Raw genomic sequence first — 17,918 nt, forward strand, 5'->3', positions numbered from 1 at the left:
CCAGGAGCCCCTCCCCCCCAGACACGCGACGTCGCAAGCCACAAGTCACGCGATTTTCACACGAATATGTGCGTGCGCGCTGCATGGGATTCGAACCCACAACCTCCAGCCTCGCGTGTAGCTTTCTTGCCATCCCACCTACACAGCACATATGACTATATATGGGATGCAATCCTTTTGTATTAACTCGTGGGGGATCATTTTATCCCAGTTGGAAACACCAACCGGGATAAAAGACCCCCTTTTATCCCGGTTGGTATTACAAACCGGGATAAAAGGGTCCCAACGGGGTGGCTGAAATTGGACTAAATCCCTCGAACCCTTTTATCCCGGTTTGTAATACCAACCGGGATAAAAGGGGGTCTTTTATCCCGGTTGGTGTTTCCAACTGGGATAAAATGATCCCCCACGAGTTAATACAAAAGGATTGCATCCCATATATAGTCATATGTGCTGTGTAGGTGGGATGGCAAGAAAGCTACACGCGAGGCTGGAGGTTGTGGGTTCGAATCCCATGCAGCGCGCACGCACATATTTCGTGTGAAAAATCGCGTGACTTGTGGCTTGCGACGTCGCGTGTCTTGGGGGGAGGGGCTCCTGGGAGCATTCTTTTTTTTTGCGGCGCTTGGCATGGTGACCCGTTTTATCCCGGTTGGTAATACCAACCGGGATAAAAGGGGGGTCTTTTGTCCCGGTTGAGTGACCCGGGACAAAAGGACCCCCCTTTGTACCAATTGGTTTATCCCGGATGGATATTCGGGAGATTTGCACCTTACCAACTAGGACTAAAGGCCAATTCTCTAACAGTGATTCAACAGGCATATTAACTTCTATTGTTTATAAGGGGTGCAATATTAAACTACGGAAATTTGGCACAAACTAGCTAGCGCATGATGCTCAACCCATCCTTTCTGACACACGAACATAATCAAGTGCAATCACTAGTTCTGCTTAATGACTCGGAAGCCACAGTGCATTTTGTTTTTGCACTCTCCTTTTCTATGGTGCTTGCCTGATGGCTCCAGTGGTTCCCCTTGTCCCTTGCTCCAACGGTAGACAAGGAGCTGAGCACACAAGCTTAAAGAACCGGAGCAATCAGGCGCTCCACTAATGGATTCTTCCTTTTTCTTGCCTTGAGGGAGTAGCATATTAGCACCCCACTAGCACTTGACTGCACACTCAGAAACCATGGAGGCAAAGTGCCCATTATCTCCACGGTACCTTTTGCTTTTCGGTATTATATCAAGAATTTGGGAGCACCAATCATCCTAAGGTTGGACATTGGGGCACTGCTCTTCAGCTATATAAACCTGAACGTACACTGTTTCTATGCAGCGTTCAAGAAGATGACTTCGAAGATAGTATGCAGAGCTTCGGTGCTTGTTTTTCTGCTCATTGTTGTGTCAGCGCTTTCGGTATGCACCGAAGGTTGGTTTCCCTGTCGCACCATGCTTTTTCCCTGACTTTCTATGAAATATCTTCAACTTTCTGTAATTTTCATTTGTACTGCATAAAGAGGAAGAGGTGAATATTCAGGAATTGGTTTATTAACCTTCCTTCCATGTTGGTTTTTGCAGGAGGAAGGGAGCTAGCGAAAGAAAATGTTCACAAGGTATGTACTGAATAGAAAATTGATGGGTCAAAGACTAGCAAAGTTCTGTTGAGAATTTGTTTAGAGCTAAAAAGGATAGTTTTTCTGGATTTACAAATTCATATTAGTAAGTTTGAGAACGGCTCTACTAACGCAAGAGGATGTTTATTTGGAAAAGATTACCAACATCCATTACATGTGTGGTTTAATTCAGGTGCATCCCGCCGCTGCATCTGAAAAGGGAGCAACAGCCTCAGGCGACATGGTTAAGACAAACGACTACGGACGCTACGATCCGACTCCGGCGTTTGCCAAGCCTCGTTTCAAGCTTATACCCAACTGACTGACTGCTACTTTGCTTCTGTGTACTCCGTACTGAGCGAGGTTAAACTTATTAGCAACATATATTATATAGATAGATGACATATGTGGACTGTGGAGTGATGGATCATAGAAGTAGTCGTGTACTAGTATATAGGTAACTTGTGTAATATTGGTGGCCTCGGTGCCTCTACTGAATATATGTACTAGAGTTTAGACAGTGGCAGTGTGCTTCGGTTTGGTGACGTGTTCTTGTGTTGGATCTTTGATCCCAACTTCCCAAGGCAGAATTTGGGTGTTTCTGATTGAGAACAGCAGGTTATTATGTAGACCGGGCCCTTTATTTCGAATATGAATCCGATTGGTCACAGCAAACAACATATATCAAGTGCTTTTATTGCAGCCCGCCATACCAACAGTCCAACATGGAACAAGCACTTGCCTGAGCCCTGAGCTAGCCTGTACTCTCTACCGCCTCTTCCGCTTCATCGTCAGCATCAACTTCCAGTGACATGTTCTGCGCCGTCTCATTGAAAACGTAAGCGCAAACGACGAAGTAGACGAAGTCGATGGCGCCAAGAACTGCGAGCAACCGGTAGTAGCAGTCGTAGCGACCCCGGTCCAGGTCGTCGGAGATCCACGGGACCGCCCCGCCCCCGCCGGTGACCACGTTCACGAGCTTAATGATCACCGTTCCCATGATGCTCGCGACACCACCCCCGAAGAAGAGCAGCGCCAGCACGAAGCTGCCCATAGACTTCGGAAGCACCGCGTAGTAGAACTCGATCTGCGCGATGGCGCCGAACGCGCCCGCGAGCCCCATGAGCACGTACTGGGGCGCCAGCCACAGGGCTGACATCCGCAGGGCCCCTTGCCTCGTTGCCGCCTCCCTCCTTCGAGCCTCTACTGCCGATGCCACTGCCATGGACACGACGGCCAGGAACAAACCAATGCCCATGCGCTGCTTTAGCGTGAGCACGCGTTGCCGCCCCGTGACCCTCCTGAGCAGAGGGAGTACGTAGGAGTCGTAGCAGCCTGACCACACGGTGAAGGTCGTGATTTCGAATATTGATATGGAGCCTGCGGGTATCTGGAACCTCGTCGTGCCGATACGACGGTCCGTGGTTGCTGCTTGCAGTACCCCGAACGAGGAGCTCTGCAACAGGAAGGACATCACCATGGCTGACCACATGGGCATGACGCTCAGAGCAGACTTGAGGTTCTCTACTTGCTCCACTGTGCAGGTGCACCGTGGGCACGTGCTGTCAGATCCTTCATTGTTTGTGCTGCTGCCTGCTCGGGTCCTCACCAAGCAAGCTTTGTTCAGAAACCTGAATGAGTTTATTTGTACGGGGTAGAACTAAGTTAAAATGCTAACCAAAAGTGTGAAGTGAAACTATGGGGTTTTGTTTAGATGCACCCTAGCTATCTTAATAGTAGAAACAGAGCCATAAGTAGCAATCACCTCATTTTTTCTGATGGGACCACCTGTGTTGAACCTGGTAAGCTGTGGAACTGGACACCATGATGATTTGCCTCTGGCAGCTCAAGGTCACGGTTGTTCACAGCCGCGAGAGCCACTTTCAGTAAGCCAGCCCACATGCTCGTCTGAGGCTTCACCTTCACGTAGAATGGTGACACTGCTAGGTTAAGGAGCGTGACAGACGTCATGATGGCTGCCGGAACCATGAAGCCAACCTTCCAGCCCATCTTATCTTGGAAGTACACAAGCACAGTCACGGCCACGATCTGCGAGAAACCCACGGATACGTAGTACCAGCTGAACAAGACCCGGAGAGCACGGTCCTTCCTTGCCGTGTCCCAATGCGCAATCTGATCCTCGGCAAAGGCCAGGCAGCAGGGGCGGACGCCACTTGCTCCAAGCGCCATGAAACCAAGGGAGGCACACAGCACAAATAGCTGAAGTGGAGTAGATGAAGTGCAGCCTTGGTTTGGAGTGGTGCAATCCGGTGGTGTCAAGCGTGGAATCACTGATGTCAAACACAAAAGGGTAGTCCCCTGTGCGGAACACGAAAGGAATAATCAAATAGATGCGAGTTTGCAGTCTTGTAACAGTAATCAATACCTTTTTATATAAATAATATTCAGTTAAAAAAAATGATGCTCTTCAGTTGTACAAGGGCCAAAGGGATTGTTCGGTGCTCTTACAATTGTGCAGGAGAAAAGTGTGACTGTAACCATGAGGCAGCGACCCAACAGTGCGTCGGACACAATGGCTCCGCAGACTGGCAAGAAATTTGCGGCCGCTATGTACACGAAGATGATGATGGCACTGCTTGCAGCGCCGAGGTGATACTTTGTTGTGAGGTAAATCATAAGATTTGCGCCAACAGATGCGCTCACAATCCGTTCAGATACTTCGTTTGCTGAAAACAAATGGGAAAGTTCTATTAGCAACATTGCTTCTTTCTTCTTCTTTTTTGTCTCTACAACAGTTTGGAAGAAATTGCTGACCCTCCCATGTTTTTTAAGGGAGGCATAGTAGATTCAAAATATTATACAATATGATTTATTGTCTAATCTAGAATATGGAGTGAATGTAAACCACTTTTGTCGCATACTTAGAGCATCTCCGCTGCAGGATCCCTATTCCCCGAATCCAACTACTATATTAGAAGAATTTGTGTAAAAATCTTTTCCCAATAATTATTTGGATGAACCAATGATATACCCCAACTCACCCAAAACTCCTCTAGCAGATCCCCATTCCCCAATCCAACTACCATATTGGGAGTGTTGATGAAAAAATAATGCTATAGCAGATCCCCTTTACCCCTTTCTTTTCCCAATAATTATTGGGATAAACCAATGATCGGCCACCCCAACTCACTCTAAATAAAGAATGAGTTGTTACTCTCCCAATATGGTAATATGGTAGTTGGATTGGAATGGGATTATTGAGAACTGTAAAAGCAACTCTCCCAATAACTATAAAAAAGATATTGAGACATGACCATTAGCTAATTATAGCTAATTATACGGTAGTTGGATTGGAAGAGATTATTGGAGGAACTGCAAAAGTAAGTCCCCGTAATAACCATTTTGGATACATTATTTATGAGGGGAAAAACAGAATGTTTCCTTACAGATTTCCCCAATGATCGATGCATGTTGAACTGTAAGCGCACAAAAAAATTATAGGATAGACATTGTTAAGGAGATACAACAAGCTAACCATGGCCTTGATAAGCGTCTCATAAGATTGATCTGTCAAGGTAAAAAATCTATGTCCAAGGACATTACCAATGATTACTGGAATCAGTCGCAGACCTTTCTTCCCCAGGACATGTGCTTGGTGCTGTTCCTCATGAACGCCTTCCATCGTCTCGAAAACTCTGTACAACCAGAAGCACCACCACGCCGGAAGAAATGTGCTATACAGGTTTTGACACTATCTTGCCCTGCATACTCTCTTTTGGGAGGCGAGGACATGTATTAATAGAGGTGCCATTTGTCCTTGCAGCTCTCTGGGCTGCACGCTGCTTGCCTTTCAAGCTATTGAATTGAGTGATAACTGTACCGGAAAACATGGAATGTAAAGATCTTAAAATTGGAGATAAGCAGAAACAATATCTCTGAGATCATTACATTAACTTCATACCTTTGATAATTCTGCCGCTGGTTTTTACATTAAAAAATAGAGTAAAATCTTATGATATCTGATCTTACTATCAGTAATTGGAGGTTTTCTTTTGAGCCTCCATTTTAATTCTCATGACAGATGTTAGAAAAAAAATAGGTGCGTGACATAATGCCCCAAAGACCACAAGATTAAGATCATCAACATCTCTAGACCAATTTACAAGAAGCTACAGTTGTCATCAAGATTTTGCAAGACCTCAGAAGAAAATAACAGAATATTTTTTGATATTAAGAAGTCCTGTGAAGTCTACATTCCAACGAATCATGAAGCAAGGCAATCGGAGATTCCTACAAGCAGTTATTTCGAAATCATCGAACGTCTCGCGTTCTAAAATCAAATCTAGATAGCACACAGTGCTGAAATAAAATGGGCATAACTCTCTCATTTGAACTCCATTTTAGGTGAATGACCACTAGTTGGAAAGTTAATTTCATAAGTTTTCAATAGAGCTACATTTCGGTATATGTTCTATTCTGTATGTAGGGGAAAATCCATGAAGAAGGGGCAGGAGCAAAGCGATGAGAACAAGACGAAGGAGATAGAGATGACGACAATGAAGAGGAGCTTGGGCAATGCTTTCATTAGTCGTACATGATCAAATTCAGAAGCTTTGAATAAAAACAAAACCTCTTGAGCATTGACAAATGAAGATACAAGTAGGCGACATTCTACACATGGAAATGTTAAAAGCGATTCACGATGGATTATAGAAGATGACATCAAGCAAATTGGATACTATGGTTCTCGCCAAGTACTACTCACTAGGGAACACACAAATTCTTCGCAATCGGATATCAAGCTTCGACCAGTACACTACAGAGACAATCTATGAGGTGTTCGAGCACTTCAACGACTACCCTATCAACATCATAAATATCCAATACAGGACCTAGTTGTGAAGTTCTACGGCGGGTTGACACTAGCTTCACGTGCAATCATCAATGCATACATCAGAGGTTCCATTGTTGACCTCACTCCTACTTAGGCTAATGCTTTGTTCAAGAAGGTTGGTAATAATAATGCTTGGGCATCAGCAGCAAATGATTCAGTTATTCAGTCTGTATACAAGGTAAAAGATGTGCTAGAAGTGGAGCATGTTGGATCATCAACATCTCAGGTTAAACATTGCTGTTGTGATCAACTTTATGCCCATGATTAGAGATGTACAATATAAGAAAATTAGATATTTAGAAGCTCCATCAAGTCTTCTTTCCAAAGCATCAAGAATTGTCAAGTTTGGAGATCTGTTGAAGGAGTTACGATAAAATATTTCAATGTTGTGCGTTCATTAATCAGCTCAGGATAGAACACAGTGCCGCATTAAAAGGGGCATAACTCACTCGTCTAGAGTCTGTATCAGGAGAATGACTACTTGTTGGAAAGGGGCATAAAATTTGATGCACTATATAGTGGAGCAAAATTTTGTTCGTTCTATCGGATTTAGTAGCCCAGCAGTCCACCAGGGGATTACCCAAGTGGTTAATTTGTAAGCAGAGGGGATCGTGAGACCAAGAACTCGAAGGTGATCATGAGAACACGAGAGTTTAGACAGGTTCAGGCCTTTGGAGAGTAATACCCTATGTCCTGTATTTTGATGGTTTGTATTGCTTGAGAAAAGGAGGCAACAAAAGTACAATTCTAGGGCATCAAGCATCGCCCGAGTGACGACTACGATCAGCCGATCCATGATGAAAATCAAGCACGTTTGGAGTCCAACTTTGAAAAAGGGCCCTCGAGATCCTCACTGCTCAATGCGATCCCGCTAGGCCGACCTCCTTCCTCTGGGAAGAGTTTGATGAAACCCTCAGTGCTCCGTGCCCCTTCCGCAAGGACGCATGCCATAATCTTTGGGACTGCACAATCCTCAAGAAAGAGCTCGGCACCCCGGTGGAGTACAAGCGACGCTGCCGCAATGACTACCATTGTGACGACAACAGGCGCGACTACCGCTGCCATGACAACCACGATGACCATGGTCGTGACGACCTCTATCGCGAGGACCGCCGCCGCGACGACTGTGATGACCACCACCGCGATAACTGCTGCCGCGACGATCGTGACGACCACCACCGCGATGACCGTGACAACAGCCAGCGTGACGAACGTGACAACCGTGATGACCAACACCGAGAGAAGCACCCCGACCAACCCAACCCAGATGCCCACCAGCCCAGCATCGACTAGAATGAAGAGTTCCAATGATCGGAACAGCAATTCAACATCATCGTGGGTGTCCCCAACACCTACTACAGCAACTGCAAGAAGAAACTGCACGAGCGAGAGGTGCACTTTGTCTCCATACGGCCAATCTAGTATCTGCACTGGTCTGATCAGCCCATAACCTTCTCCAAGGAAGATAATTGGATACACATCCCAGATCCTAGATCCTACCCACTAGTGGTTTGCCTGAGCATAGACCGGGCCCTACTCCCGAAGGTGCTGATCGACGGTGGTAGCGGCCTCAACATAATCTTCACCGAGACCATGAAGTGCATGGACTTCAACTTTGAGCAGCTCCAACCCTATGAAGAACCCTTCTACGGCATCATCCCCGGCAAGGGGTTCTACCTGATTAGCCGAGCCATTTTGCCGGTCACCTTTGGCACGTAGGTGTGGCAGAACACCTCCGATTAACTCAACTAAAGCACGGTTACTTCGCTTAACACGCGAATCTCATTCCTTAATCGAGTTAACTCGACGATCCGTCGGATTTCCTCCGATTTAACCACTTAACAGGACCGAGTTAGCATAGCTCACACGAAGGCGAGTGGTTCCAGAGAATACAACAGATCCATAATTAGTTTTACAATTCATTACACACTGGTTTGAAATCAGAGTTTTACAAGGTTCGAAACAACGGAAGACAAAATACTGCGGAAGCTAACGCCGGGGTCGGATGTTCTTGGTGAGGCCAAACCGGACATCAATGATCCCATTCCCCGCCGTCCGAGGAAGGATCCCACTCGACCGTCCACCCAGGAGGAAGCTGGGGCGGCCAAGTGCCAACTACAGCAATCTCGGAAGTTTCAACTTCACCTAAAAAGAGATGCCACAAACAAGGCTGAGCTTCTAAGCTCAACAAGACTTAACCGATCGGTGGGAAGAAGTACTCCACCACTTCTAGACATGCAAGGCTCTTTGGCTGAGGGGTTTTGTTTGCCGAAAGCAACTATGTTAGGTCCTTACTTTCAATGTTTTAGCTCAGATTCTAAGTTCATTAACCAGTCTACATTGGCAGCTTACACTAAGCAAGCATAGATCCAACATTATGTATATAAGCTCAACATCAAGACCATGTCATCATCAGACTCCTTCTTTACTCAGTGTAGCATAGCGATCAAGCAGTCTCAAACTGTGAGAGGCAGACAAATCGATTCGAGTTCTTTAACCATGCATGGCGAACCTAACCTCACGACATCCGCGCACCACCGAGGATCGCTTCCTGTGTCAGCCTTCCCCCTCAATTCCCTAACCCGTGTCGGGCCCACTTCCCTTAATGCAATGTTCCACAGACCCGACCTCTGTCATTCCGTGATCACACTTGCCACCACATGCGGCCGCAGGGGAACTTCGTTCCAGAGACAGTGGATCGACTGCTCACGTCCAGGTTCAATCAGGTACTAGGCTTCCCTATCCCATAATAGGTATGAGATTAGTACTTTCAAACACTTGATCACAAACATCACCACTGTCGGGCCTTAACAGATTCAATAAATATACGGGGCGATCAGTCGACCACCAAAAAGTTCACAAAAACCCTGCCCCATCCATCGTCCTTATAGTTGTAACCAGAAAAGAACAAACAACTCCTATAACTTGCGAGTGATAGGAAATCTCTTGACTTTTACCGAGTCCTATTAAGCATTGCAGCTACTCGACCCAACAGACTAGTGTTCAGATCAAAGAAACTAAGTCATGCATCTATGGTTGCAAGAAACTCCTATACGTAAATGCACATACCTAAGAAGGAAGGCATGTGCAAGTTTAGAAAATTGGGTTCATGCTCCGGGGCTTGCCTTCAAGCGGGGTGGAGGTGAACTTGTCCTCAGCGGGTTCTGCTTCGGCTTCTGTGATCGGCGACTCAGCTACTGCTCCGTCTTCAGGCGCCGGATGTAGCTCATAGGTGCCGTCGGCGAGATGTAACTCTACACGAATGCAAATGTAGGAGTTAGCTCTTAGACAGTTATTTCAACAACACTTGCAAGCTTTAGCTCAGACACTTGTAGCAAAGCTACAGGAAAGGTGGGAAGAACAGGATAAAAGGGTCGAATGGGGATAAACTTATGATCTGACTTTTAAACTTAAGGAATAACTGTACCGGGGTCCTCAGACTTAACGCAGAGAAGTCCTCGATATTTTACACAGATACCCTCGGGTCAAGGAAAAGATACAGCCGAGCCCTCGGGTGAGGTGGATAAGGGTTGGCGAAACAGACAGGGTCAGGCGGGATGGAAAAAGGGGTCGGGCGAACCGGGAAGGGGTCGGCAGCTTACCTTAAGGTCTATTGGTGAAGTTTTGGGGTCGGGCAGGAACAGACTTGGGTGGAAAGACTAAAGCGCTAAGGCTTGGATGGCGGCAATGTTCAACGATGCTCCGGTGGTGGCGGTGCTTCTTGTGGACAACAAGAAAGCTCTGGCATAGCGCGGAGGAACCTTGTAAGTCAGGTTGGACTCGATTTGATGTTGCTCCTATTCCAAGACCTCAGTTGCGACTTGGAAACACTTCTTCAGTTGGGATACATGGAAAACATCATGAATGGCCGAAAGCTGTTCTGGTAGTTGGATTTGGTAAGCAACGGGTCCACAAATTTCCACAATCTCATAAGGACCAATGTAACGGGGAGCCAATTTTCCTTTTACTCCAAACCGTTGCACTCTTTTGGTCGGGGAGATTCGAAGATACACGTGATCACCAATATTTAACCAGAGAGGTCTCCTTCTCCTGTCGGAGTAACTCTTTTGTTGAGATTGGGCTGCCTTGAGATTTGCTTGAATTATCTTCACTTACTCTTCTGCTTCTACTACTAAATCTCCGACCATATAGGGCTTCAAACGGTGCCATGTTCAAGCTGATCTGGTAGCTATTGTTATAGGAAAACTCTGCCAAGGGTAAGCACTTATCCCAATTCTTGTCATAATGGATGACGCAAGCTCTTAACATATCTTGAAGGATCTGATTTACTCTTTTGGTCTGACCATCGGTTTGAGGATGATAGGTAGAGCTACGAATGAGTTTGGTGCCAAGTGATGGTTGTAGCTGTTCTCAGAAACGCGCTACAAACTGAACTCCTTGATCGGATATGATCGTCCTAGGCACATCGTGCAGAGAAACAATTCGGTTAAGATACAACTCTGCATATTTCTTGGCCGGGTAGGTGGTGTGAACAGGAAGAAAGTGGACAGACTTGGTAAGGCGATCCACAATAACCCAAATGGAGTCATGTCGTTGCGATGTAGGGGGCAGTCCAACAATGAAGTCCATGCTGATGTCTTCCCATTTCCAAGAGGGAATAGGTAGTGGTTGCAGAGTACCTGCTACCTTCAAATGGCTAGCCTTGACACGTTGGCAAGTGTCACATTCCGATACGTAGCGTGCAATTTCTGGCTTCATTCCACTCCACCAGAAAGTTTGACGGAGATCATGATACATCTTATTACTGCCAGGATGGATTGAGAACTTGGAGAGATGAGCTTCATCTAGGATTTGCTTCTTAAGATTGAGGTTGGACGGTACAACTAGTCGGTTTCCATAGTACACTCTCCCATTCTCATCCTATCGGAATTGCTTGTACCCTTCATCCTTACATGAAATCTTCCTTTTGATTCGCCTTATTTCCTCATCCTCTAACTGTGCTGACCCAATTTGGTCTTCCAAAACAGACTCAAGGGATATATGGCCGAGGGTTCCATGGGAAACAATTTCCAAACTGAGCTTTTCCAGCTCCTTACATAGGGTCTCTATGAAGTTGGTTGCCAACAAGCAATTGCAATGGGCCTTGTGTTGGAGGTATGCCTTAGAGGCAATCATAGAGATGATGATATTCCATTTGTATCCATGATTTGTATATTGTGTTCATTGAATATCCATTAAAGGCTACTTGAATTGATTTGCAATTATGAGAATTGTATGTGAAACTCTTTACTTGTATGGTTATTCTAAAGTTGTCCCTAGTCGGAGTTCATGTGAGGACACACATGAATATTAGACTAGCACATGTATTAGTTGATGACTATGTTTCACAAGTCATGGACATGGAGATGTTGAACTAATAATGTGGACACATGTGGAGACATGTGCTAGGACTGACCCAACACGAGAAGTAGTTCTCTCTTTAAACAACATATACGCTTTGTCCTTAGACCTGAGATTGTCGCATGTATTCAAGATGTGGATCGACATACTTAGGGGCTATCAAACGCTACGCCGTAACAGGGTAGTTATAAAGGTAGCTTTCGGGTTTGTCAAGAAGCATGCTATGAGACATGGTCAATCAAGATGGGATTTGCCCCTCTCTAATTGAGAGTGATATCTCTGGGCCCCTCAAGTGATCGGATCCAAAAATGCATGGCCATGCTACGTACGGTTAAGACTTAACCTACAAAGGGATTCCGAATCACAGGATCAAGAAAGAGCGGTCGGCTTGAAGCTAGACCAAATATCGTGAGGCAAAGGGAATAGCATGTATATTATGTTGTGATGGTTCGTCTGATATGATCTTCGTGTGCGTATAGGAGTTGGCACGTCTTGCTAGAGGCCGCTACCGACTATTGGGCCGAGTAGGAGTACTCGGGCCATGTCTATACGTATCCGAACCCATAGGGTCGCACACTTAAGGGGCTGGAAGCCCAATTCGGATCTGATTCGAGTTGGATTAGGTTTAGAACTACTAATGGGCCTCGGACCCAGAGGCCCGTCAGGAACCTCTATAAATAGAGGGGTGGGGGCGCCCTAGGGTTTACACCTTTTGGCGAAACACATCTGCTGCGCCTCCCATGCCCTCGTCTGTTGCAACTCGCGGATCTAGCAATCCGGCTTGCGATGCTTCCTCCCTGCACATGTGGATACCTTGGAGGTGTTGCGCCTGCAGCACTTGGACGAGCCGCCGACGAGCCACGATGAGCCGCCGACGAACCACGACGAGCCGACGACGAGCCGCGGCACGAGGGCGTTCTTGCTGCACGTGGACGAGCTGCTGAGGAGCTGCTGGACGTTGACATGATCGACTACGTACGACTACGTTGATCGACTACGTACGACTACGTTGATTGTCTTCACTGCATCAACGCAAATCTACATCTTCCGCACCAGTAGTGCGTCGAGTGGTAATCCCGTGATCCTTATACGACAGTTCTTCCTGGTTTTACGCGGTAGAAATTTTGATTTGCGCTAGTGTAGCCTACCTCGTATCCCAACACCTTGCAGCTAAGAGCATCGGCTACCACGTTGGTTTTGCCAGGGTGATAATGGAACTAGATCATAATCATTTATCAACTCCAACCATCTTCTTTGACGCATGTTGAGGTCGGCTTGAGTGAAGATGTACTCGAGGCTCTTGTGATCGGTGTAGATGCTGCAGTGGGTGCCCATCAGATAGTGTCTCCATATCTTCAAGGCATGAATCACTACTGCCAACTCAAGATCATGGGTCGGATAGTTCAGCTCATGCGGTCGCAACACCCACGAGGCATAGGCAATGACGCAGTTGTCTTGCATAAGAACACACCCAAGTCCAGTGCTAGAGGCGTCGCAGTATACGTCAAACGGCCTGGAAGGGTCGGGTTGAGCTAAAACCGGGGCTGAAGTCAGCAAGTGTTCAAGCTGTGGAAGGCTTCTTCGCACTTGTTACCCCACACAAATTTGACCTCCTTCTTCAGCAGCTCAGTCATCGGCTTAGCTATCTTGGAGAAATCCAGGATGAAACACTGATAGTAGCCTGCTAGTCCAAGAAAACTTCGGATCTGGTGAACTGAAGTGGGTGGCTTCAAGTCCATGACCTCCTATACCTTGTTGGGGTCAACTGCTATACCATTCCGAGAGATGGTGTGTCCCAAGAACTTGACACTCTCTAACCAGAATCCACACTTGGAGAACTTGGCATAAAGCTGATGATCTCTCAACCGTTGAAGAACCACATGAAGATGTTCGACATATTCTTCTTCGCTCTTCGAGTACACCAGAATATCATCAATGAACACCACCACGAACTTGTCCAGCTCGGGCATGAACGCCGAATTCATGAGATACATGAAATAAGCGGGTGCATTGGTGAGTCCAAAAGACATAACCAAGTACTCATAGAGTCCATATATCTTGTGGAAAAAGCAGTTTTGGGAATGTCACAGGGTCTGATCTTGATTTGGTGGTATCCGGAACGAAGATCAATCTTGGAGAACACTTTGGCTCCAGCTAATTGGTCAAACAGAACATCAATGCGGGGAAGTGGATACTTGTTCTTGATAGTCACCGCATTGAGGGGTCGGTAGTCCACACACATGCGTAGACTTCCATCCTTCTTTTTCACAAACAGGGCTGGGCAACCCCAGGGTGAAGTACTGGGTCGGATAAAGCCTTTCTCCAATAGATCATGTAGTTGGGTTTTCAACTCGACCAGTTCGGTGGGTGTCATCCGATAGGGTCTCTTTGATATCGGGGCGGTGCCTGGCTGCAGTTCAATGGCGAACTCGATATCTCTATCTGGCGGCATGCCGGGCAAGTCATCTGGAAACACATCTGGGTACTCACGGACCACAGGGAGGTCTTTTATCCAGGCTTCTATTATAGGGTATGCACAAGGAGTTGCGTATTTAGGGTGGGTCAAGCATAGGGTAGAGTTGCCATGCAGGGGTGAGTTGATGTGGAGAGCTCGGGCGGCTACATCTAGAACCACCTGGTGTCGGGTCATCCAATCCATTCCCAAGATGATATCTATTCCTTCTAGGTCAAGGATGATGAGATTCTCCCTAAAAAGAGTCTGGCCTAACTGGATAGGCACAAGGTTAACTATCTTGTCTGAAGCTATTTTCCCTCCCGGGGTGGAGATCACATATGACCCTTTAGTGCGACCAACGCTCAGCTTACATCTCTCACCAGGCTTTCCCCCGATGAAGCTATGGGATGCTCCCGAGTCAAACAAAACAACAACAGGTTGATTATGGACAAGGAAGGTACCCATCATTACTGGCGCACCTTCGGGGAGCTCGGTCAGGCTGGTGTAGTTGAGCCGACCCTGGCGAACCTGCACCTTGGGCCTTCTTCCCCTGTTGGCCGTGGGGTTTCGGCCAGGCCGCTAATTCTTGTTTCTGGGGCAGTCCTTGGCAAAGTGCCCTTCATTGCCGCAGGTGAAACAGCGGTTACCATTCATAGGGCGCGGCGGCGGTAAGGTCGGCTGGGGCGCCTGCGGTTGGAAACCGGGGAAACAAGGTGCCGCTGGTGGTGGAGGGTGAGCAATCCATCGTCCCGATTGTTGTGGCCTGTGGGGTACCTAACGGGGAACCATTCTGAATCTTCAAGCGGGCGGGCTTGGTAATGCCACTAAGGCCTTCCGCTTCTAGTCAGCCTTGAGGGCCTGCATGCAGTCTTCTTGGGAGATGGCCAGATTCACCAACTCATTATAGGTATCCACCTTGATAGGATTCAACCTCTCCTTGAGCTCCAGGCTCAACCCTCTACGGAACCTATCCCTCTTCTTCTCGTTGGTATCCGCGTGATAGCCTGCGTAGCGGCACAGGTTGTTGAAGGCTTGTGCGTAGTGTAGAACGTCACGGCTTCCCTGGGTAAGGGCCAGGAACTCATTGAGTTTACGCTCCAGAAGACCTTCTGGAATATGGTGCCCTCTGAAAGCGGTTTTAAACTCATTCCAACTGACAGCATGGTCGGCCAGCAACATGGCACGGTAGTGGTCCCACCAAAGCTAGGTGGAATCACGTAGTTGTTGAGCCGCAAACCGGGCCTTGTTCTGGTCGGGGCACGGGGCGGTGAGGAGATCGAATTTGGATTCGATCGTACGAACCCATGCATCGGCGTCGAGAGGGTCCTCAGTCTTGTGGAAGGTCGGGGGCTGCATGCTCAAAAAGTCTTCATAACGAGCAACCAGAAGTTGCTGATGACCCCTCCTTCCATGGGGCTGCTGCTATTGCCCTTGGACAATGTTCCTTAGCAGCTCAGTTTGAGCTGCCAAGATGGCTTCCGGCGAAGGTGGGGGCGGAGGTGGGGGAAGGTCCTGCCTCTACTCGCTGCCATTGGGCACAGAGCCGGATCAGGTGCGGTGCGCCATCTGCAAGAGTCAACGTTCCATTAATTCCATAATCTTAGAAGTATTCCACTCATGCGGGAACGTATATGTTAAGTCCTTAAAAACGACTCTTTCCGATAGTGCAACACAACAACATTTCTCACTAAGGGGATGTACACTTCTTCTTGACATCCTAGTTAGCAACTAGCTCGGTCCTGTACACAACCTCGGGCGAGCCAAAACTGTATCCCATGGGTTCCACTACATTCGACCTTAGGTGCTCGGGTCGGAGAAACGAAACCGTGCAACAAGGGGTCGGGCGAGGCGGAGACCTGCCGCGAGGGGTTGGGTGCATCCGACCTTGCGACTCGAGGTCGGCCATATTTTGGACAGACCCGCAGGACGGAAACCTGTGTGCGGTCACGGTACAAAAACTCACACAACTTGGCATCCAAGGCGTGTCACAAAGGGTCAAAAGTGAGGGGGAAAACAAGAACTGCTTTCACCAAGATCATATCATTGTTGTTCTCATAGCACAGGAGGAACACTCAACTCAAGGCTAACCTATTACATCACTATCCAAAATTTATGTTGTCGAGGAGTACAACAAAAGATTAGCTTCCTACAATCTTCAACCTAAAAGTTATCTAGGTTGCCTACTGAGTGAACACTATGCGTCAGAGAAGGGGCGTCGCCATCTTCGATGTCCATACTGGGCACTCCCACTACCTTCATAGGATCCTCTTGCTCGTCCAGCTGCATTTCAAGGGCATGGATGGCATTGAGCTCGGCGTGGTGCTCGTCCAAGTGGGCATTAACTACTGCGAGCTCCATCTCAGCCTCCATCTTTTCTTCGGCTAGCTGAATCATGTCATGCTCCATGTCCATCACTTCTTCCTCAAGCTCAGAAATCCTAGCCTGCATGTCATGGATCTGTATCCTTCTCTAGATGAGCTGATATGACCGCTCCACCAAATCTCTCTTGGCGGCATTGAAATGCTCCTGGGTATCCACGGCTATCCGAGCCAAGACAGCCATAGCTCGGCCTTGAAGCTCAATCAGCCGGTACAAGGCTAACATGCACCTGGTTGTGGTAGAGAGGGTGACCAACGAGTGGGAGGTTGCCAACACTTCCATGTTGTTGACGCGGTCAAGCCAAGCCGGGTCCAGCCGATCCCTGGCGGGAAACAAACTGATCGGGTCCAAAAGGACCTCAAGCGGGTGTAGCCGGCAAAACTAGGTGAGAGCCTGCAGGGCAGCCGATTCTCAGGTGTCCTCAATGGCGTGTCCATAGGTTGAGACCTCGAGCTGGGGCCACTCGGGCTATACAGGGGGTGGAGGTACAACCACTTGCACATTGCATCTCTGCACTCTGTGCTCCTGGTACTCCCATCCCACGTACAGAGGCGGTGACTGGTACCCAAAACACCTCAAGGTATCCCACAAAATAGCAGGAAAACCCTCAAAGTGTAGGCACGTGGAGTGGGAAGTGCCATCAGCGCCGTGAAACACATGTTCGGGAGCAGCCATCTAGAACCAAGAACCAAAACAAGCGTGAGATAGAAACCCCAAGGAGAACAGATCAGGCAGGAAAAGCTCTTGGAGTTTTGACCAGAGCGCAAGCTAAGAAGGCAACTAGAAATCCTTAAAGCGAAGAAGAGCTTTTACCAAGGCAAGGTTGTTTTAGGGAGGTGGTTTCACAAATTTTAGTTCATGACGCATGCACGACCTACCTCGTCCTCTCAATCAAAACAACTGCCAAAAACTTTGTCTTACGCGGTCAGTGCCGGTGGCAAGGCAACCAGTACATCGCTCCCTATAGTAGCTAGTCAAATTCTGGCAGCGTTTCCCTAAGCGAAAGCGGTTAGTGTACCTGCAGAAGAACACAACCACCTGAACCTTTCGTGCCAGCACTCACGAAAGCGTCCCTAAACATTACCGTTCACTACATAAATGGTACCCATGCGTTTGACGCTGCATGGGCAGCACAACAACCGTGGAAATAGGTCCCCTTTGAATGGAACCATATAACCTTTCGCATACTCGATATGCGGGATCAGCACACGTATAATAGACGTGGGCGAGCAACCATGATGATAGGCTCGTTGGAA

The 17,918-nt window shown here is 47.6% G+C and overlaps 2 protein-coding genes across 2 annotated transcripts; one reads left to right on the forward strand and one right to left on the reverse strand.

Annotated features, from left to right (window-relative positions):
- Positions 1-1,269: 1,269 nt before the first annotated feature.
- Positions 1,270-2,264, forward strand: LOC101776715 (protein CASPARIAN STRIP INTEGRITY FACTOR 2). The gene is made up of 3 exons (XM_004979154.2): positions 1,270-1,428; positions 1,578-1,612; positions 1,806-2,264. The coding sequence occupies exons 1-3, from the start codon at positions 1,347-1,349 to the stop codon at positions 1,932-1,934; spliced, it is 246 nt and encodes an 81-aa protein (XP_004979211.1). The 5' UTR covers positions 1,270-1,346; the 3' UTR covers positions 1,935-2,264.
- A 102-nt stretch (positions 2,265-2,366) lies between these two features.
- LOC101755649 (protein NRT1/ PTR FAMILY 1.2) lies at positions 2,367-16,641 on the reverse strand. Its single transcript, XM_012848179.1, has 4 exons — positions 16,521-16,641; positions 7,524-7,918; positions 3,378-3,661; positions 2,367-3,243 (listed from the first exon to the last, which is right to left on the reverse strand). The coding sequence occupies exons 1-4, from the start codon at positions 16,639-16,641 to the stop codon at positions 2,367-2,369; spliced, it is 1,677 nt and encodes a 558-aa protein (XP_012703633.1).
- Between the last annotated feature and the right edge of the window lie 1,277 nt (positions 16,642-17,918).

Source organism: Setaria italica, chromosome VIII (assembly GCF_000263155.2).
Source record: "Setaria italica strain Yugu1 chromosome VIII, Setaria_italica_v2.0, whole genome shotgun sequence".
Taxonomy (NCBI): Eukaryota; Viridiplantae; Streptophyta; class Magnoliopsida; order Poales; family Poaceae; genus Setaria; species Setaria italica.